At 42.1% G+C, this 21857-nt stretch overlaps 1 protein-coding gene across 2 annotated transcripts in view; it reads left to right on the top strand.

Annotated features, from left to right (window-relative positions):
* Positions 1–471: 471 nt before the first annotated feature.
* The window catches only part of trit1 (tRNA isopentenyltransferase 1), a 34951-nt gene continuing 13565 nt past the window's right edge, over positions 472–21857 (top strand). Inside the window, exons 1-6 of one of the 2 annotated variants that reach the window (XM_038724717.1) lie at positions 472–667; positions 13537–13677; positions 16441–16539; positions 16730–16884; positions 18468–18610; positions 18738–18849. In XM_038724717.1, the coding sequence (XP_038580645.1) occupies positions 509–667; positions 13537–13677; positions 16441–16539; positions 16730–16884; positions 18468–18610; positions 18738–18849 (809 nt within the window). In that variant the 5' untranslated portion in view covers positions 472–508. Of the gene's footprint in view, positions 668–13536; positions 13678–16440; positions 16540–16726; positions 16885–18467; positions 18611–18737; positions 18850–21857 lie in introns of both variants that reach the window. The other variant, XM_038724716.1, reaches the window with a different exon arrangement.

Genomic DNA, 21857 nt, shown 5'->3' on the forward strand with positions numbered 1-21857 from the left:
GAGTGAACGCACATCTCGCTCTCTGCAGCCACCCACCGTTTGTTCTCCAAGGTAACCCATCCTGGCATCTTTGCCATGGCAACAAGCATCCTCGCTTACTGCTGCTGGAGCACTCCCACAGTTTCCATAGAAACAATACTAACTGGATCGTCCCTGTAAAGTCATTTCATTGACAAATAGATAAATGCGATCAGCAGTCTGATTTGTTCCCACATGCAGCAACAAGGAGAGAGAAGTCAGACACCTGATTCACCTTTTTGAGCTGAACTGGTTTTAATCCAGCTTGATGCTGCAGACCGATCAGACCAATCAGAGCATCAGTAAGACTGAATGTTTAAATTAAAATAACATTTATTTATTCTTCTAAGATGAAAGACACGATGCCCCATCGATCAGAGTTGCCACAGTAACGGCTGCCTGTTGCCCGGTAACAGAGCCCGCCTCTCCTCTCTGCTCCCCCCACTGCGCATGCGCATAGCCGTCAGCTGGGCACCGAGGAAGCAGCATCATGGCGGCGTCCGCTCGCAGCGTGCAGTGTGCCATACGGAGAGCGATGATCCCGTCGTTGGTGGTGGTTTTGGGAGCTACCGGCACCGGGAAGTCCAAGCTGGCGATCGAGATCGGAAAACGGCTTCAGGCAGAAATAATCAGCGCCGACTCCATGCAGGTAGGAAGACTGTTGGCAGTGGAGGGGGGATGCATAGGGAGTCCTCCTCGGCATGGCAGCCATTATACTGTCACTGACACAGAAATAACTCGAGTAAAGCAAGTAAAACATCTGCATAAAGACAACTTAATGTACATCTGAAGTGAAGCAAGCAGACTGCCATAATATGACTCGGTGTTTCTGACTGCGGAGTTTAGCGCAGGCCAGCAGCCGTTAGCAACAGGGCAAGTCATAATGTGGAAATCACAGTACATTCCCATTATAACGTTAATCAGACTATTCCTCTACCGTTAACAGTTAAAGGTCTGCGCTGACTCATATCCAGCAATGAACCTCGCCTCAGGGCAGAGCATCCCGTGTTTAGAGGATCCCGTGCTGACCCACATCAGCACCATGTCTGCACGGCCTGGAGAAAACCAGACATGTCACCCAACATCCTCTTAAATACACGCAGCGATGTTTTGTCTTTCTTTAAAAGACAGTTTAAATAGACTGCATTTATTTAAAGTAAAGAGAAAGCCAGGGAACACACAAGGGAAAGAGAGAGGGGCAACAGAAAACAACAGTTTATGTATGACAGCTGTGCTTTTTCCTTGTCTTCTGTCCTCTTGTCTTATATCTGGTGGTTATGGTGAAGACTTGCGCTCCATTTTAACACCTTGGCAGCAACAGATGGGACTTGGCTTTCATTCAATACCTTTGACTTTTGGTGGCATGGAAATGTGATATCAAAATCTGAACTGATGATCGCAGGTGTGATCTATTAAAAAATTGTTAGGGGATGAGTTTACATTTTAGCTTGTTGTGACACCACCACACACAACTATACAGTGTGACTGTTATCGAGGAAAAAGAAAAAGGTAAGAAACTGAATGGTCACCGCTGCAAAAAGAAGTAAAAGGCTGGATGCAGCGTATAGCTGAGTAACTGTAAAAAGCTAGAATACTAAACACATTATGAACATCTTATGTATGAAGCAGTAATATAAGAATAAAATGTACTATATAAACTGGACATAAGTAATAACTACAGAGTGTATTAATAGACAAATAATCACTAATAAAGTGGAGGTAAATAAATCACAATAAACAACTGAATACTTAAATTCACTTGCACTGCAAAATACGACAGGTGTTGCAGAAATGCAATGGCGATCTGTAAATATACGTCTTTAGGCCACATGGTAACAGCTATTTGTTTAAGTAGTGTAATATAGCAGCGTGGCTCTGGGGCCAATTAAGGCGAAGGATAAATGAATGGAAATCAGTCATGAGTTAGCTCATAAAAATATTTACTGGTTCATTCATTACTGTGTCTTTCATTGCTTATCCAGTAAAACATTAACATATTCAACAGGATTTAGTTAAAGGTTTATATGATAAGCAGTGAGACGTCAGAGCTGTGTGATGACAGATGACTGTATTGACATGATAAAATGCTGGTGGGTGTGTGTGTGTGTGTGTGTGTGTGTGTCAACACCGCAACATTTAAAAACACTCTCAGGCTTGCATCTCCTTGTTCCCCTCTCTCTCTCTCTCTTTGCCCCGCCCTCCCTTTTGGTTCTCAGGCTCCGTTGCCGCAGCAACCAGAGGGCGCGCACACAAAAGAAAAGGCTGGGTACAGGTTTGAGTCTGGGTCACACCAGAGCACGGCGTGGACGCACACGCAGAAACACACACAGTAACTCAACTTTATCCAAATGTGCCGGTGTCCCGCAGTGATTCCTCTGACTGCAGAATTCAACACGTTATCGCGTTGTGCTCACTCTTTCATCGCCTTTTCTCCCGTTTCGGCACCACCTTCCTTCCCCCTCCTCCCCGCCTCTTGGCGTGCATTGTCCTTGAGAGTGTGTGTGTGTGTGTGTGTCCCTGCGGGGAGCGCCTCTTCCAGCAGTCACCTGGTACTGGGTAAACTGGGTTACGCTAATAACATTTCAGCCCAGAATATCTCAACGACCAGCAGCCAGAGAGGAACAGTGGCCTAGTTACAGCACGGCAGCCCCAGCCTATCTCCACAATCCCTGGCCTTGTTGCTACCCTCCTGTTGGTGTGTGTGACAGCGACAGAAAGCGAGAGAGACATGCAGACACGGAGGGAGTGAGAAAGAGACTGCTTATGTGAGAATGAGGCTGTGTATAGGCTAGAGCTGGCCTGTGTTGTCTTTGGGATAGGAAACAGTCTGGTCTTGTTTGGGAGAAAGCAGCATTATGCTGAGCTGGTGCATATTCAGCGCCGTGCTACGCCGGCCCAGCAGCTGATAGTGAATGGGCACGCTGTGGCCACTGGGAAGTGTCTATTGTCCCGGGGAGAATTGGTTCCCACACTCCCTAACACTCCTATTGTGTTATTGTCACCCCCTCCCGCCCGTGGCCCAAGCCCCCAACCCACAGTTCATTGGACATGCAGGGGGATATTATTCACTCATTAAATGAACATGCTATCTATGGCACACACACACAAGAGCTCGGCTGTACTGTCAGTGGATGAGGCGCTGCCAAACAGTGTAAACCCTTGGTTCCCAAAGTGGGGGGTCCAGGGCCCAGCAGGGGTCCTTCACCAAAAATGTCCCTGTCCACTCACTCCCTATTGAAGTTGGAATTGTGTGTGGAAAATGTGTGAGTGGAGGAGCATGATTTTTAGGATCTTACAGGCCTCCCTGTACCCATCACCTCACCAAGTCTTTATTTCACACAGAGAATAAGTTTTTTTTTTTTGTGCACCATATTCAAAGTTAGATGAATCCCAAGTTAGTAGTACAGTACATCATATGCACACTTACCGTTTTTAAAATAATTCATGAAAAATGATTTTCAAATTTTCTGTTTATTTAGCTGTACAGTAAATTATTCTTTAATGAACAGACAAGTAGGGTTGCAACTAACGATTATTTTCATTATCAATTAATCTGTTGCTAATTTTTACGATTAATTGATTTTCCCAAAGCCCAAGAAGGCGTCCTCAAATGTCCTGTTTTGTCCACAACCTAAAGATATTCAGTTTGCTGTCATAGAGGAGTAAAGAAACCAGAAAATGTTCACACTTGAGAAGCTGGAATCAGAGAATGTGGACGTTTTTTATTAAAACAGGACTACAATTAATCGATTATCAAAATATTTGCCGATTAATTCAACAGTTGACAGCTAATGGATTAATCGACTAATCGTTGCAGCTCTAAGTACAGGTAGCATTAAAGATGTCCTGAGAGACTTAAATTTGCTTAATATGATCTGGAAGTTTTAAAGATCGGGAATTGAGCTCTCAAAAACCCACACTCTAGTAGTTGGGTATCCATGGGTTTCTTAATATCAAATCATTGTCAAGCCATTGGTGGCCACTCTCACACTATGCAACTTATCTGGCTTTAAAAAACTGTTAACGTCTAGTAATGGGTAGGAGTTACGGCGGCTGGTGTGTGGAAAAGTTTAGGCTTTGCTTTGGTGGATCAATGAGGATATGGGCAATTTTAAAGTTAGAGCCGATGAAAGTGGACAACTTGGAGAAATGTATTTGTGTATGACTGTTGAGTTACTGTTGACCGTTTGATATGCACAAGTTGAAGTATTGGATTGGTTGAATCAGGTTTCAGATGAGCTGTAATGGATAAACATTTGTTAATCAAGTGTCACCTCAGGGCAGAGAGAGGAGGATTTATCCAGGCCCTGCCCACTGACAATGCTTTGCAAGGCTTTATTTGTAATAAGAAACATTTGACATGGACAGTGACAGTAAGGGGACAGAGTGAGTGCACTTCAGAGGTGATTTATGCGACTCGTGCTCTGTGATCATCGCTCAAACGCTGCCTTGTTTATGTCCTGTGGCTCATCACATCGGTGAAATAAACTCTCACTCTTCATTTTGAGGATATTGGCAGCTACTGGGCTACGCCACTGCCAATGTGCAGGCGGTTTTTCATCCATCGTCTCATCTGTCGCTTGGGCACTTTATAACTACTGTCTTGTCACATGCAGCTCAAGTTTACTCACCTGGTAATTTGAAAGATCTGAAAATACCTTTCTGATGTTTCTTTTAAGGATGATAAACAGCAAGTATTTGATGATACAGTGTGCAATGATCAGAGTGCAATGCTGATTAAATATGTATTGGGATTCTGTAATATTGTGATTCAGTGTTTTAGGTGTGCTTTATGGACGACGGGCACTCAAGTCTCAGGTATTTTATTTTCCCAGGAATGCTTGAACTCACCGACATGGAAGTGTTTTAAAAAACTGTCTCTCTTTTACTCAGCTTTGACAAAAAAGAGAGAGATGATTTAATGTTCACTGTCATGGATTTCTTATCATATGAAAGTCTCAAGTGTGTAAGTTTATTTACACTGAATAGCAAAATGAATGGAAAACAGTTGCTGCGTTAAAGGTAGGAAATTAATCTAAATTGATCATTGATCAAGTCTACTTACTATGAGTAAATGGGCTAAATCACACAAAACCACCAGTATGATTCTGTTAATACTTCATGAAGACCCTAACAAAGTTAGTCATCCTTACTCGCAGCCACCTGTCCAACGCATTAACGATAAAGACATTGTTAACGCAAAATAAATTGTATCCCCGAAGGGTGTTTAAAAAAAAAAAAAAAAAAAGGGGTGTGTTTGAGTTTATGTGTGGGCAGTGCTGTGGGGTGTCATTCTATAGGGCCAGCAGAGGTCCTAAGGGCCAATTTAACAGGTCATGCACATGCCTGCTGGCTTGTGGGACTATTGGAAGTATTGGTGGCCGATGACCCTTTTTGCTTTATGCATGTGTGAAAGAGGGAGCTGCCGTATTCTCTCAAAAACAACATCAGCAGTGAAAAATTGCGACAAAGGGCGACAATTTGTCAGGCGTTTTTTCCGTTGAATGTGAGAAATGGCCCTGAACAGCCAGAAAGCTGTCATGTGTCATCTTGGTCCTTATAGTCCCGTAACGGTGGACGTTGTAAAAAGCACCAGGGGTCATTTGCCTTTTTTAAGTCGTAAATTTGGAAATGTGATGTTTGTGTAGCCAACTGCTTTGCCCGCTGTGAGGAGCGCTTATTCTATCAAAGGTTATGCTTTATTATTAGCCAGAGGTAGTTATACATGCGTGCGCGCACACACACACACACACACACACACACACACACACACACACACACACACACACACACACACACACACACACCAACTGCTTATCTACGTATTAAACACATCCTACACTCAAAAACCGTGTAGCTATGTGTTATATCCCTCTAATTTGCTCGCAGTCATCCCTCCTCTCTCTCTCTCTATCTCCCCCCCTTCCCCCTCCCACTGTCTCTCTCTGTCTGGTGTTGCTGTGACCTGTCTGGGCTTTGACGTATCTGTTTGTATTGTAACTGAGACGATGCTGCCTCCCACATCCGATTTATGATGCATCTTTATAAGTAATCAAAGCCTGTGTAGGAGCGGGGCAAGAAAGAGAGCTGATTGACTCTTATATTTTGTGTGTGTGTGTGTAAATAGCAGTCTGCGGGTGTGGTGATGCGGTGACCACTACAGTAAAGCAGCGAGGGAGAGGAGGATGGCAGGATGGAGGAGGAGGAGGAGGGACAACGCCATGAATGATTTATTAGTCTGGCATTACTGGGCCATTCCGGAGAGACAGAGAGAGGAGAGGAAAATGGAGGGATAAATTGTTGAAGGATGGTGCCTTGAGGGGGGAAGAAGAGAAGGGGTAAAAAGAGAAAATAGGCGGATACGTATTCAGTTGCAAATGTAACAGAGGAAGTGGTTCAGAGAGAAGGATAAAAATAAAGCAATGCAGCTTACAGTTTGGCTGTTGTGTGTACAGGGGTCAGAATAAGGACATTGTAACATCCTCCCTGCTATTGCTTTTGATCAAATTCTTGTTGCCAGTATTTTATTTCTCTATTATTTTCATGAAAGAGGACTAGTATTTCAACGATTTTCTTTGTTGAGGGGAAAAAAACGCAGCATGACGTGCAATATAGGTCATCGGTGGATGTAGTCATCGTGACGTGAACTGCTGCTGTTTTGAAGCCTCGAGTTTGGCCGATAGGGCGCTGTCATGTTGCGTTTTTGCAACCAGCGGCACCGGCCATGACCATATTTGGACGAGACGGTGGAGCTAACGGCCGTGTGTTGAGCTAGCTAGCTTGCTTAGCTAGGTGCATCTGTAATTCACGTCATTTTAACAGGGCTGACATCTTTGTCTAGTGAAAAATAGTCTTAAAACTAAACGTACTCTGAGAAAGTGAACAGCTGACTCCTAATAAGCTTTTTCAACGGCGCTGGTTAAATTTACACAGTGCCGTGGGTACGTATTTATTACTGAGGTAATAAATCAGCTGAGAAGGAGGCTCATCTTACCATTATTTCTAATGGAGCCAGACTTCTTTTTGCAGCCAGAAGCGTCGTTTCTGGTTTAAGGGACTTCTGTGTTCGCCTTAGTTCTTTGACCGGAAGCTTCCCGCTTGTGGAGAACAGACTTTTTCACTGATTCACTAATCGACTTTTTTCTCCTCCAAGACTGATTCTGATACTCAAACATCAAGTATCAGCCAATACTGAGTGAAGATCATGTACAGTGATCTTTTTTTCCCAAAACACAACATTTTGTACCTTCTGTTTGTGGAACTGGATTCAAAATCATCCTTCTGTGTGTAAGATAACACATTGGGTAGTGCATACACAAACCTTGTATTCAAGCTTGTGCAGTTTTTCATCAATAGCCTGAGGTTTTTGAAATTGCGCATACATCTGCATCATCCTCCATAATATAAGCGCGTTCAGCCTGTCTGAAGGCCTGGTCACAAGGCTAGCTGTTTCCCACTGTTTCCGCCTGCTGGAGCCAGCTTTATGTTTAGTGGGCTGATACAAGAGTGGTATCCATCTTCTCATCTAAGTTTTGGCATGACAGTGAATGAGCATATTTCCCAAAATGTTTATCGATTGCTTTAAATGAATGTAGTGGAATAGAAAACTGTATGTGGACCAGTGACATCAGAAACCTGATCTGCTCAGATAGGTCAGTAGTATGTGCATCCCCATATAGCTATACAAAGAAAACGTTTCACATATTTTACATGGTCTGTTGTATGGTCCATTTCTGACCATCTCTGGTCAGAAAACAACATTTTGCAAAAACGTTAAGAAATTTCCATTATGGGCAAACACTGCTCTGAAAGGTCTGCTTTATCACTCTTTTGGCTTTCTCTGAATCTTATTTTATCAATGAGTGTCTCTATGAGTGTTTGTTCTCTCTGTTTTCCTGCATCCCTCTCTGTCTCTCTTGCCCTTTTTTCTTTCATTTGGCCGTGCTCCCCCCTTATTTATGTGGCAGAGAAACAGCTGTCTCGTGCAGGGCATAAGGTTGGCCAGGCAGGCCGGCTGCAGGCTCTGCAGAGCTCGAACACTGAGCTCATTGTCTCACACACACACAAGCACATTCCTCCCTTACTTGCACACAAGCCACACGGTCACATCCATTCTCATCCATTTAAAAGCGAGGCAGGAAGGAGTAGGCAGCTGAACCCACATTAGATGGGTTTCCATGGAAGTACATCAGTGTGAATTATGACGTTTGGAATGAGGAAGGCCTCAGCAACTTTCCAGAAAACACCTACAGTGTTTTTTTTTTGTTTTTTTTCATTGCTTAAAAAAATGACACAGTACGCTAAGACAGGAACATTTATGGGGAAAAAACAACACAGTTTATCAGACTGACTCGTAGAAATGACGCCCATGCTGGCATTTCCATGAATACACAGATCATTAATCGTCCTCAGCTGGCCTGAACAATATGACCAGCATTAGCTTAAAACCAAAGAACAACAACATGCTCGGCACTAATCAATTCTTTCTCTACATATTGTCATTTTATTTTTTCTCTAAATGACAGTATTCTACATTTTCCCTCCAGCCTAGATGATAAAAGAAAATTCACCTTTTACTTTACTTTCAGTCGCCTCCTTTCATTGTGACTTCGTCTTTCAGTTTCCTCCAGAAGACATCTGTCACGATTAGCTATGGTGATCTTTATCTTTGATTCCTTTACGACTCTGAGCTCTAACATCGCCGCAAATTGTAGCTCATTTTCAGCTGCCTCGATTGTAAGTCTTCATTTCTTGCTCATTTTCTCTCTCATTTGCAGCTCCTCCCTCAAAGCGTTTTTCTCCTCATATCTTCCACTCAAGTGGCTCTTTTCATTTTTCTCCCCCTGCCTGCTTTTACTCTCGGGTCTCCTTGTCCTTGTTAAGGCGAAATTAAAATCGTTGCAAACTGTTTTCACAGCGCTCTCTCCCGAGAACACATAAATGTACATTAAGGAGTGTTTACATAATGATTAGCTGTGTTCTCTCAGTGGCAGGTAAGAATGGACAACACGAGAGGGATTGTGAGGAGGGAGAAGACATATGGAAGAGAGGAAACTTCATTATTGCTGGGGGGAAAGAATGCAAAATGCTGTAAATCAACTTGGATGATAGTAGAACTAACTTTTGGTCATAGACTTGGAAAATGGTAGTTGACAAAATCTTACCAGGTCCATTTAGTAGCTGTTCTGCAGCTGTCGGTCATATCGCATGCTTCAGCAGGTACCCGGTTGTCATGAAATCTATAATTTTAAGCCAAGATGGACGAGTAGTCCTTAAAGTGCTCAAAATAGAAAGAGACATTTTGTGTGTGTTTAACAAGAGCTTTTGTCTTTTCACCATGTGTGAAACCAATAGTGTGTTAATTTGGTGGTGTGTGTGTGGTTCAGAATGAGAGACACGTGACCTTACTCGAAGTGCCTCTCTCTGTCTTTCTCTCACCATCATTTTGCCATCCTTCTGCTACCTGTCATTCTGTCTTCATTCTGTACAATCTGTGTATGTTTGTGTGTGTGAGATAGAGAGAGAAGTGAAGGCAAATGAGGGCTGGTGGTGGATAATGTGTGCAGATTTATCAGGGAGCATCCTGTTCTCTCTAACAAGTACACAGCGCTCTTCTGTCTGTTCATCTCCTTTTCTCTCTCGTCCTTTTCAGCGCCCTTTTTCTTCAAACCTTCACCCTCCTTCATTTGCTCTCCATCTCCTTCATCTTAACCATCCATCCATGCACCCATCCCTCCCTTGACTTGGCAGCGGTGTCGTGCGGAGAAGCCGTGAATAATTTATCAGGCTGGGTTGTTCTGCCCTGCCCTAGCTCGCCACTTTTGGCTTGCTGCGGCGCTGAAAAACATTTGGTGAAGTACACGCAAACCCACACACGCACCAAAGGATGCGATCAATAACCTTCACAACTGTATCGATTACCCAAATGCATATGTGTTGGGTTAAACAGCCTGTAATGTTGTTGGCTTGAAATACAAGATTTAGACTACTGGAAGATGCTCGGTAACAAAGTTAGGAGTATTCAAGAAGATGGGGGCACGCCTTGCTCTACAAAATACTTCCTAAACTAAACAACTAAGTTGAGACAAAATAAAATTGTGCTGTCTGGTTCTCCCTAATGTATCTCCCTATGTTGTGCCATACTCTGACATGACAAAAATTTGTCTAAAATATGTTTAAAGTAGACATTTGACATGAAAACTGTTAATCTGAAGGATGTCTATGAAGATTATCAGTCATCCAGGTCATAGTTATTCAAGGAAAGTTAACTGAAACTCTTAATGTAAAAAGTAAGCATTTAAAACACTAAAAATAAAAAAAATCTGAAATCAAGAATGAAGAAAAATGACAAAGTCAGATAATCTTGGAGAAATAAACTATGGGGGCAAAAGAAACTGATGGTTCATTGAGCTCTGCTCACCTCAGTTACTGTTACAACTGTCAAGTTTTTCACTCTTGCACAGCAAATATGCAGTTTACAGTGATAGACAGATTTATCACTTGAAAGTCTAATCTCATCTGCAAAACAATCGGTCCTTGATTTCAGACAGAAATAGATAAAAACAGGTTTCGCATTTCCATATCTGGCCGTCGATTTTGTTGACAGAAATGACAACTGTTGCTAGCAGATTTTGTCAGCTGTAGCTAGCTAGTAGTTAGCTTAATTAACTAATGTTCGCTCCATGCTCTCTCCAGCTGACTTTTTAATGTTGTTATTATCACACAGCTACTTTAGCCTTACATAATGGAGCATAAACGTCCCTTAATCCAATTAATAGCAGGAGCTGCTAACGTTAGCCTCCACTCTGATAGCATCCAGAACGTCCACACAGTGAGGAAATGCTACACAATAAATGTGCTGGTCGCTAACAGGGCTAATGTAGAAGTAGTTTGTTAATGTGCTAACTCTTGGTCTTTGAAGTAGGGATGCACCAAAATGAAAATTCCTGGCCGAAGCCAAACATAATAAAAATTTCTATTCTATTCTATATCTATTGTGGATAGGTCAGAGGCCCAAATGGGACTGGTAAAGTAAATTACATGTTCATTTACTTTTAATGGACAAATGTAATATGTTTTAAAATTTCTGTGAATATAATCCAATTAACCTTTTTTCCATACTGTATACAAACCTTATTTTGAAAACCGGGCGTTGTCACATGTGTATCCTTGTGCTAAATTCATCAAGTCCGACCCAATTTGCTAAATTATATTGTATGTGGTTCTCCTATCGCGCAAAATGAAAACTTCACATCTCTCTTCGGGTAGGACTGTCATACTGCAACACTTGTCTATGTAAAGACAGAAAATGACAGGAGAAAGTCGCTAACCTGCCTGTCAGCTCACTCTGGTCCGTTTCAGTGGATATACCATAAAGGCTGTAATACGCGTGCACTCCAAATTTAGGTGCAACTAGCTAAATCGCCTTCTCAGAAACGAGTGACAGAAACACTCAGAGCGGGTCAGACCGTTTGCTGCCTTTTCTCAGAAGTCTTCTTAGGAGATAATTCAGCAGAACAGTGTCTGCAAATGGCAATTTTTGCGTCTTTCTCTGACAGTTTAAAATGCTTCCACACTGCCGACATGTCAACGTAATTGTTCAGTAAAATTTATTCGGTCTTTTGACTTACAAGGCCAAACACCGAAAATGCTTCTTTTTTTTTTTTTTGCTCGGTGGCCGAACCATAGACTGGACCGAACGCATCCCTACTTTGAAGAAACGCTCTGTTACTACTGTAGGCACTAAGCTAGTTCTGACAATGATTGCAGCCTATTTTAAAGCAGATGAACCCACTGTTTAATCCAATCCTTAAACTTTTGCTCTTGTGGTTGTGGAAAGGCTAAAAAAAGACTTTCCAAAGTCTAAATGCTGAGTATCTGTTACTACAGCCCCACGTGAAGCCCACATCTCAGCTGACCTAACTTCACAAAGATTCTACTCAGTGAAATGCTGGAGTCTGAAATGGGAAAAAAACTCTTTCCACAATGCATTGTTTGTCATGAAATTTTTATTATTGTCACAAAGGGTAAAATAAGCTAACAAGTTAAAGTCAAGAGTGACTTCATCCATTCTTTCATGGTGTAAAAATAATACTAGTGTGTTCATTTGGGACTGTGCTTCACTGCCAATAGCCAGCTGACTGCTTATGATTAAAGGATGTATTTTCCTTCTCTGAATTGTTGAACAATAGAGTGCTTCACCAAGCTTTTTTTTACTCAAATCAAGGCTGAATCCAAACAGAGGTTTCAGAATAAAATTGTTTTTTTTAAATAGTTTTTTTCACTCAAAAGGGTTTCATCAAGTTTTGCTGGCAACTTCAGCCTGATTCACTTTCAGAGCCACACACCTGCTTTGAATGGTTGATGGTAGACTACACACAGATGCTGTGCAGAGGACAAGGGCCATAGAGGTGTATTTACATGACAGATGTGGGGAGATGTCGATACTTTGCCATCTGCAATATGATCAATGGTGTCCATAAACTGCAATGATGCGAGATTCAGTTCTGTTTCTACGCTGTACCATGCTTATGGGGGAAAAAATCATAATGGGGATAAAAAAAGTAGTTAAAGCTTCACAATATAACCAAATAAAGTTTCTGTTGTGCACGCATTTGGGAGAAGGCACTTCTAAAACTAACAAGAATCGAGGCTTTGCTTTTTTCCGCTATTGACCACTCAGTTCATACAATTATCCAGAAAACTTAATCTTGTGTCATCTAATGACTGGGGTTACATGTTCTGGGTGGTAATAAAATAACACAGAAGTGTAGATACACTCAATTTACAATGACGTTTGATCACTTTGAGAGCATAAATGTGTCTCCAGTCCATATTACAAATGCAGAAACAGACATAAATCTTGCGCATATACTCCAAAAGGAACCTAATCAGTTGGATTTTCAGAATAATCAAGGGCATGGACCAAAGGAAAACAAGGCATTGACGTTTAAAGGATAGAAAAGGGCCTCTAGAAAGACAAGCCCTGTTAAAAAGTCCCCTGCATCCCTGAGGCATCCCTTATAAAACTCTCTCATGACTGACTACTGTATGACGCCCAGCTGTCAAATTCCACGAGGGAGCTTCCTTGCTGGGTGATGTAAAATGGACAGCGGAGGTGTGGATCGTAATTTGCAGGAATGGTCCGAGTGATTTTACAGGGACGACAAACTGCGCTCCTTATTCCTTCCTCTATAAGTGTCTGCTTCCAGCTTCTGACATGTTCACACAAATACACACATTCACATACATCCTTCCACTAACATAGATTTCAATCTCCTGCCCTATTTGTTTTTGTTTTTTTCAGTGTTGTCCAGGGTTTTATGCTTTCTAGGACAAAGAATTTCCATTAAACTTATTTAATACGGAGTTCAGTATAGAATGTGATGCAGTTGCTATTACAATTTCTATTTTTAATTCCTCCATATGTTATCATATTGTAATTATACCTGCCTATAAAACATTTATTTTAAATGATGGTTCTCATTGACTTTATTGTTTTTTTGGCTTCCCCTCCAGGTGTATCAGGGCCTCGACATCATCACCAATAAGGTGACAGCTGAGGAGCGTGCCCAGTGCAGACATCACATGATCAGCTTTGTGGACCCGTTAGTTAGCAGCTACACGGTGATGGACTTCAGGAACAAAGCCCTGGCTCTAATATCCTTTCCTGGAAACAAGTTAAGGCAGAGGAGCAATATTTATCACACGTTGCTATCACCTCTGCTATCATCACCCCCCACCCCACCCCAGATTATTAAATGGTATCTCAGTTGGTTTGACTTCACTAATTGGTCTGCAGGTTTGTGTTTGTGTGTGGGTGTATGTGTTTGGAAGATCTGCTATGTCCTCGTTTTGTCAGCGTCTCTCTCTGCAGATGTTGTGGTGAAAATGTGAAGAGATAGATCACTAGACGCGATATTTATGGAGTCCGTGTCTGCGGTGTGTCTATACACACTCTCTGAACTGTCACACCCTCCTGCAGACACCTGCCGCCACACAGATGTGGAGAGAGGAGGTGATAACCAGAGACGGTATTAATAGATCAGGAAGGCATGCGCGCGCACACACACACACACACACACACACACACACACACACACACACACACACACACACACACACTCACACACTCACACACTCACTCACTCACTCACTCACTCACTCACTCACACACTCACTCACTCACTCACTCACTCACTCACTCACTCTCATACTCACCAGTGCGGTGAGGGGATGCGGTAGCTCTAAGAATAGGCTCACTGCAGCCTGCTGGTGGGAAGAGGGAGAAATGGAAAGACATGAATACAGATTAGTAGGGATAGAAGCGGTGTGGAGGATTTCCAACCATAAAGCAGGGAAGAGAGACCATAGAGGGGAAAAAGAGGGAGGGAGGGAGGAGGGTGTGTGTGACAGCTGGAAAAGGCTGACATGCTTGAGGAGTTCAAAGACGCAGGACCTAATGACGCATCAGTAGCTATCAACCCTTTACTCAACATGCGACTCACATAAACCCCCTCTATCCAAACCACTCCTCTGTTTCTCTTTTAGAACTCTCTCTTCCAGCCCTCTTTCTCTTGTACCTCCCTTGATTTTCCTCGCCGCATGTCAGCGATCAATCTCACCGTCTTTCCCATCTCCTGCTCCGCGTCCCTGCAAACACAGCGATGCAGACGATGTGTGTCTGTGCGTGTGTGTGTGTGTTTGTGCGCGCGCGAGAGAGAAGGAGAGATTGAGGGAGGAGGTGGGTGACGATGGCTGATGGGCCTTTATCTTGTTTGAGTGGTTATTTGATTATTCCTGATTACAGAAGGGGGGGCAAGGGAGGAGGAGAGGGACGGAAAGGTGCAAGATGAGAGAAGATGTGACAGAAAAGGGGAGAGAAAGGGAAACACAGTGTGGCTAGCAGGCTCTGTCTGTGTGACCAGGCAGGCCGTTGTAAAAATCCAATATTGATATTTTTGTGCTGATTGTGGGAGGTGAACCAAACTGAGTGGCTGATATTGAGTTTGAGATCAGGGGCATTTCACCTCCTCCTCCCCCTCAGCCGGCTACTCTTTAAGTGATTCTGCTCCTCTGCTCTTTTCTAATCACATGTAGCATGTATCTTTATAGTAATCTCATAAAATGAAGCTTTTTATGTGTTCCTTCATTACTGCAGAAGAAGCAGTAATGAAGTTAAAAGGACCATCGCCCTGTCCTGCTCCTCCCTGTCACTGTTTAGACACAACTGACAAATATGTGCAATAAGTATGCAATTAAAAAAACTTGCTATTACATATTTAATCATTTGTCATAATCAGATCATTAGTAGATTATCAGTGTCTTTTCCTGACAGATACACTCGCTGCTGTACCTACGCCGCTAGCTTTGTCTGAGCAGCCCAGTTGGTTAACATGAGCGCTGAAAGGAAGCGCTTCAGAGCCCAGTCAGAGACAGGGAAGGAGACAAAAAAGTAGAGTTAGCGGAGGATTAAGAGGTCAGGGAGAATCAGAACCCGTGCAGCAGCATTGATTGACAAGCCCTCTGGGCAGCTGTACATCTTCGTCCTCTCATGTTGGACTGAGGGCAGACTAGACTCTACAGTGTCTCACTAACACCTCGAGGCACAAGTGGTATTACAACACAGGATGGGATGCGGCTAGCTGGTTAGCATTTTAACTAGATATCATTAGTACATTACAGCTGTCACTTCTTCACATTCAGTTGATCATGTTAGTTTATTTTTTGAATTATCTTGAACTAAAATCCAGCCAAATATTACACATTGTACCTTGTCACCTCTTCAGGAATGGAACATTTATTTAAATGACACAAAGTGAGGACTCACCTGTGACAAGGTGTCACAAGCACACAATGCTTTACTTCAAGTGATTACAAGCCAAAAAGCTGCACTTTTGTCATTCTATAGTATTTCATTTATCATTTTGTTAACATTGTTTTTCCAAGTTAAATATTCTGAAAAAAACTTACTCCACCTAAATATTAGATTTTCACTATTAATTTTCTGTGGAACTGTAACCGGCCTTGTAATTTGAACACTTTAAATTTGAAGTAACAACACAAAAAAGAAAAAATCAATTATCTTTCTCATCTGGATACCTTCCTGCATTCTTGAATAAAAAACCATTGCAGAAACATGATTTAAAAATGTACAGTAAACATTAATAGCCAGAGAAGCTGAATGCAATTAAGCCACATGCGACTGGCAGCCTTTGTGACTAACTGAATTAGAACCAGCTGGAGCTTTTTTAAATGCCATGATGGTGTGAATGTGATTAAATGAGCTCAACAGGTCATTTCAAAATGTTTTTTATTGTTGCATCATCATAATTCATGTCAAAACTCTAAAAATTAGGAACCACCCTGGAATTCATATTGATAAATGTGCACAGATCAGTTCGCTCCTTAACTCACTCCAACATAGATGACATGCACAGCAGAAGCAAACTGCCAGTCATTGTAGGAGGAACAAACTACTACATTGAGTCTCTGCTGTGGAGAGTCCTGCTGGATACCGGGGTGAGTGCCGCAAATGTACAACTCAAATACACCTCCAAACACTATCAGTTATTACCAATATTGGGTGAGACCCAAAGCACTGTTCTGACGGGACATATTAAGAAAAGTAGGCATTTAAGAGGAGTAGTTGAAGGTAGCTTTTTTTCAACTCTAAAATGTTAAATGAAATGTTCAACTTGTCTCACAGCAGGAAAACGAGGAGTCAGGGGACAGGGGAGATGGGGTTTCAAACAGGAAGTTGGAGCTGGAGAAACTGGGAGGAGCTGAGTTACACAAACGGCTGGCAGAGGTGGACCCCAAAATGGCTGCCATGTTGCACCCCAACGACAAACGCAAGATAGCCAGGTGATACAGCTGGTAATGTCTTCATTACACTGAATGTCTAGTAACAAATAAATCAGCTGGGTATTTTTTAGAAACCTGAAATAGTTTTGAATATTGAATATTTCTCTTAAAGCATTCTGTGAGAAATTATTTATCAAAATTACACATGAAAAGTTACTACATAAAATAATTGCACTTATCCATTTTTAGTTATCATTAGCCATAGATGATAATAAGTCCATCCTTCTACAAAGTTATTGGTTTGTGCTAGCATCGAGTACAGTCAAATTATCTAAAGAAATAGTGTGATAGTCACATTTTCTATAGATATTTTGTTGCTTTTGCTAGCTTGTTGAATGACAAATAGGAAACGAAACACTAGCAACATTAGCATTAGAAAAATGCAGTTTGAGGTGTTAGCTGCTCGCTAAATCTTTAAATCTTCCACATGGGGCTGTAGTAACAGATATTCACTTCGGTAGGTTAATGTCTTCAGGTTTGCTCTTGTTCTTGTTCTTGGTTTCTTGCTGCTTTATGTGATTGAATTTTGAATTGTAGCATCATCTCGCACTTCTTAAATTGCCTTTTATAATGCAGTAATTTTAGGTCAACATACAAACACACCACAAACTAAGAATTCAGTTATATTATCATTATAAATGAGCCACCACCAACTGTGTTATTGCCCCAAAACAAAACACTAATTTCACCTAAATGAAAACGCACACATTGTCTCGAGTGTTTAATGTGAAACTATTTTGACTTTGTCCAAATTAATGTACTTTAAACATTGTTAACATTTTAACACAAGCGCCTCTACTTCAAAATGACAGCATTGTTACAAGATTAGAATGGGGAAAAGGCTCTTTTCACCTTCAGAACAATATGGTGTAGTGTTTGTGGGTGTAGCTCGTCATTTTTGTTTGTGTGTGTGTATGAGTGGCTCACAGTATTTCCTTGACTTTTGTATGAGGTCCTTGCCCCGTCTCAGGCTGACAGTCACAGTATATGGCCTCCACCCAATCTACGCTGACAAGACCGGTGTCTGTTTACACACGCGCGTACACAAACACACACACACACAGCTTGATGAGTAGCAGTCAGCGCACTCTGATCTTTTGTGTGAGCAGGTTAGGTTACCCTGTTCTTCTGGATGACAGGAGGCGACAGGAATCATATTTTCTTCATAACCTCAGAGTGCAGTTTGGCACAGCATAAGAGTCTGATTTGAATCTCAGAAGTCTGGTTTAGCCCTGGCTGAATGTTAACTGTGTGAAAAAAGAGTGATTTCATACACGACAATTCTGTATCTTGTTTCATCATACATTTAAAACCATTTGTTTACTACTAAACTCTAAATGTGTTCCTTCGAGGGATGGAGATTTTCTTTTACACTGGATTTAACCGATGAGTGGGTTGTTAACTCTCTATCTAATCTCCCACTAGTTTACCCACTGAGGCCTGACATACTGTACAGGGACTGAACTGAAACTCATAGTATACTGGATATCGTCAGATTGGTTGTGTCTCTATGGAGTCTCAGTGGGAAAGTGTTTGATTTAACCACAACATACTGTATCTGCTTGCTTGTTTGTTATCTACAGGAGTCTTCAAATCCATGAGGAGACAGGCATCCCCCATAGCCGCTGGCTGGAGGAGCAGAGGGGGCAGGAGGGAGGTGATGGGCTTGGGGGGCCGCTGAGATACCCAGACCCCTGCATCCTCTGGCTGCATGCTGACATGGACGGTACGGAAGGAAGATTGTATGGATTTTCATTTTACTCTTACCGCTATTTATCAAAACAATAGAAATGCCAGTTTGTTTGTTTTTTACATCTATGTCTGTCTTATTTTTTCTCTCTGCTCCTCTCTAGCTCTAGACAAGCGGTTGGATGCTCGTGTAGATGAGATGTTGTCTACTGGACTGATAGAGGAGCTCAGAGACTTCCATGTCCGCTACAATCAGCAGAAAGTCCAGGACGACAGGTATCAGATCAGCAGCAAAACATGTCCACCCTCCTGAAACATAACATTACATTTATTAATTTAGCTGGCGCTTTTATCCAAAGCGACTTACAATTGTTATTTTCTGTCAGAGGTCGCACGCCTCTGGAGCAACTAGGGCTTAAGTGTCATGCTCAGGGACACATTGGTGAGTGTCACATTAGGGAGTTGGACCCGGGTCTCTCACACCAAAGGCATGCATCTTATCCACTGCTCCATCGCCATCCCAATAAACAAGATCCTGTTCATCCTCAAAGAATTATCTTTTACCCAGTGTTATCATTGTTTAATAATCTGTCCTGATAGTTGTTCATTGGGATTTTATCTTGTCTGCAGTTCTGATCTTGTAAGAAGGGGAATCGCTAGAAAAGAATGCAGGGATTACATCTAGTTGACGCCGAAGTCATTTTTTTTTAAAAAAGAGTACTGCATAGACTTAGCATTGCACTTTTGTAACATTGTCGTGCTCATGATGGAAATAATCAAACTGATGCAGCAGAGCCAGAGGTCATCTTTCTTTTTCCTGGCCAAACCGGAGATTAGGGTGTTATGCAAGTAGCAGCTAATGTAGAATCTAGCTGCTAGCCTCAAGCACGTAATCTCACGTCACATCCTCAGATTTTTTTTCATTTCAAACTTGGTAGACTTTAGCCCAAACCCACGTTGACTCAAGTGACATCACATGAAGCAATTGATCGCACAGCTCCTTCTGGAGCCACAAAGGGCTTTTTACAACTTTTTTTTGCTTATGCTGTAATACTCTACACCTGTAAACAGACTTTAATGTGTAAAATCAGCGCCGTTAATGGGAATGGTGCATTATCCTCCCTTCATAAAGCCAAGACATGCTGGATACGTGCCAAAAACGTATGTCATACTTGACTTTGGCCCTGTTGCCATTACTGTTGAGCATTACGAGGTGGTCTGAGGGTTGCTTGTCTGTGGAACAAGTTTAAGATCACATTCTCATCCTCCTACCTAGATTAATGGTCCAGACTTTCAGTCTAGGTCCAGACTTTACTCCCCTCTTCCATGTAACCAGGGCAATAGGAGTGAAGTGAACTCAGTCAAGCAGCTATCCAGTTATTTATTTCTTCTTCCCAGTCTGACAGGTCACTCTGTTCTGTACGCTGTTGTTTTCCTGAGGCCTGGAGACCAATTTTTGTGCAGCCCACACTGCTGCAAGTTTAACTCAGATGGGAATTGTAATTCTTTAGGATGTCCAGTGATTATTAATAATTACAGAGATAAGCCCCCTCCTTATGACAGTAGCACTACCAAGGGAGTCTGGTGATCGGTGCTTATTACCTCACGGCCTCAAGCATTGTATCCCATACTGAATGGACATTCTAGTGTCCCTGGAAGAAATTACCTACAGTGCTATGTTGTCAGTTAAAGATGCTATTTGAATGTTAATATGATCAAGATTGATTTCTTGTCCTTCTCAGAATTACCAAGTTGTCCCTGACATTTCCTTAACAGTAACCACATGACCTGTAGCATAGTGGAGCTGCGTCACTCTGTGAGCGGCATGGAGCCACTGTTTCCTGCACTGTGAGTGGTGTTGTGTGGTGCGATCTCTGGGTTACTGTGGAGCAGCAAATGTAGAATTTGCTTGGGAAAAATTACAACATGAGCAACAAAGTTCCAGTAAGACGTGTCGTAGTTGAATAAGAAATGTGTATATTCTGTATGTGATAAGAAATCTAAATAAACGTCTTTTTTAGCCTCACTAATGGCTGAAACAGATGCAGTATGTGAACACTGCTGTGGGTCTCTCTTGGCAGCAGAAAAGGGTATTATATATGTGTGATGGGGTGTGGCTGCAGGGGAGTGGTGGAACAGAGCCCAGGAAGCTGCCAATTCCCTTCTTTTGTCCCTCCTTTCTTTCATCACCCCATCCCACCTCATCAACCAGCAGCCTCCTCCTGTCTCGCTCTCTCTCCCTCCCCCCCTGCCACTATTGCCCTTTCAGCAATCTGATCACCCAAGCACTTTACCCTCCCTCCCCCCATCTGTCTGTCTTTCTCTCCTTCACCCTCATGTCTCCATCCCCGGCTGGCTGCTGTGGCCCAGACATCAAGGTCAAATCTCTCCCGCCCTCCCTCGCTGCCTCCCTCCCTCTCTTCCTCTGTCTTCCTCTTTCTCCCTCCATTGACTCTACATTTCCTGTGCTCTGTCGCTATTCTCAAATTTCTGTCTCTGCCCGTCTAGCCAGATTTATTTTTGTGATTTCCTCCTCTTGTTTCTGTTACAAGTGTAAGTTATGGACCAAAAATAGTCATTATTTTTGTTATAATGTTTGTTCTACAGTCTGTTTAAAAAGGGAAATTTGTGTGGTCTACAAAGAGACAAAATTGACAGCAAGAACAGTGACTTATAGGAAAAAAGTGAGGATGACACTGAATATGCAAACTCAAAACAAAAGATTAGATAAAATCAAGTCTATGAATCAAAGTCAGTATCAAATAAAACTAAAACAGATAAATAAAAATAAGAGATCCAGTTTACATGTTTAGTGTGATGGCCTGAACTGCAGCCCGCCTATGATGGGATTAAAAATGACTAACATCTGTGCAGATGCAAATTACATTTTGAAACCGTGCTGTTTCCTTTTAATCAGGCTTATGGGAACATGGTACAAGGTTCTCTTAAATTGCAGTTTATTTGTGCTTGTAGTATTTATTAGGGATATAAGCAAATATCAATACAGAATTTGGATATGAACAGATAATGTGCTCTGAATGTAAACAGCATCTGATTTTTACAGTAGTAGGCTACCCCTGATTTGTGATCTCCATCCATAAATCAGTCTGGAAAGACAGAAGGTGCTTCTGTAACTTCAGATCTTGGCACATGATGATGAGATTCTGAATTTTTCTTCAGTATCAAAGTAATCCAGCAACCGTTGTCTGTACAGTGTGGGAACGGGAACTGCTGGTAGCCAAAGCAGGACAGGCTATGGGCTAAAACCACAGAGGAGTTTTAAG

The sequence above is a fragment of the Micropterus salmoides genome, unplaced genomic scaffold (assembly GCF_014851395.1).
Source record: "Micropterus salmoides isolate LMB-PRFRI ecotype aquatic unplaced genomic scaffold, ASM1485139v1 Ms_hic_scaffold_17, whole genome shotgun sequence".
Classification (NCBI taxonomy): domain Eukaryota; kingdom Metazoa; phylum Chordata; class Actinopteri; order Centrarchiformes; family Centrarchidae; genus Micropterus; species Micropterus salmoides.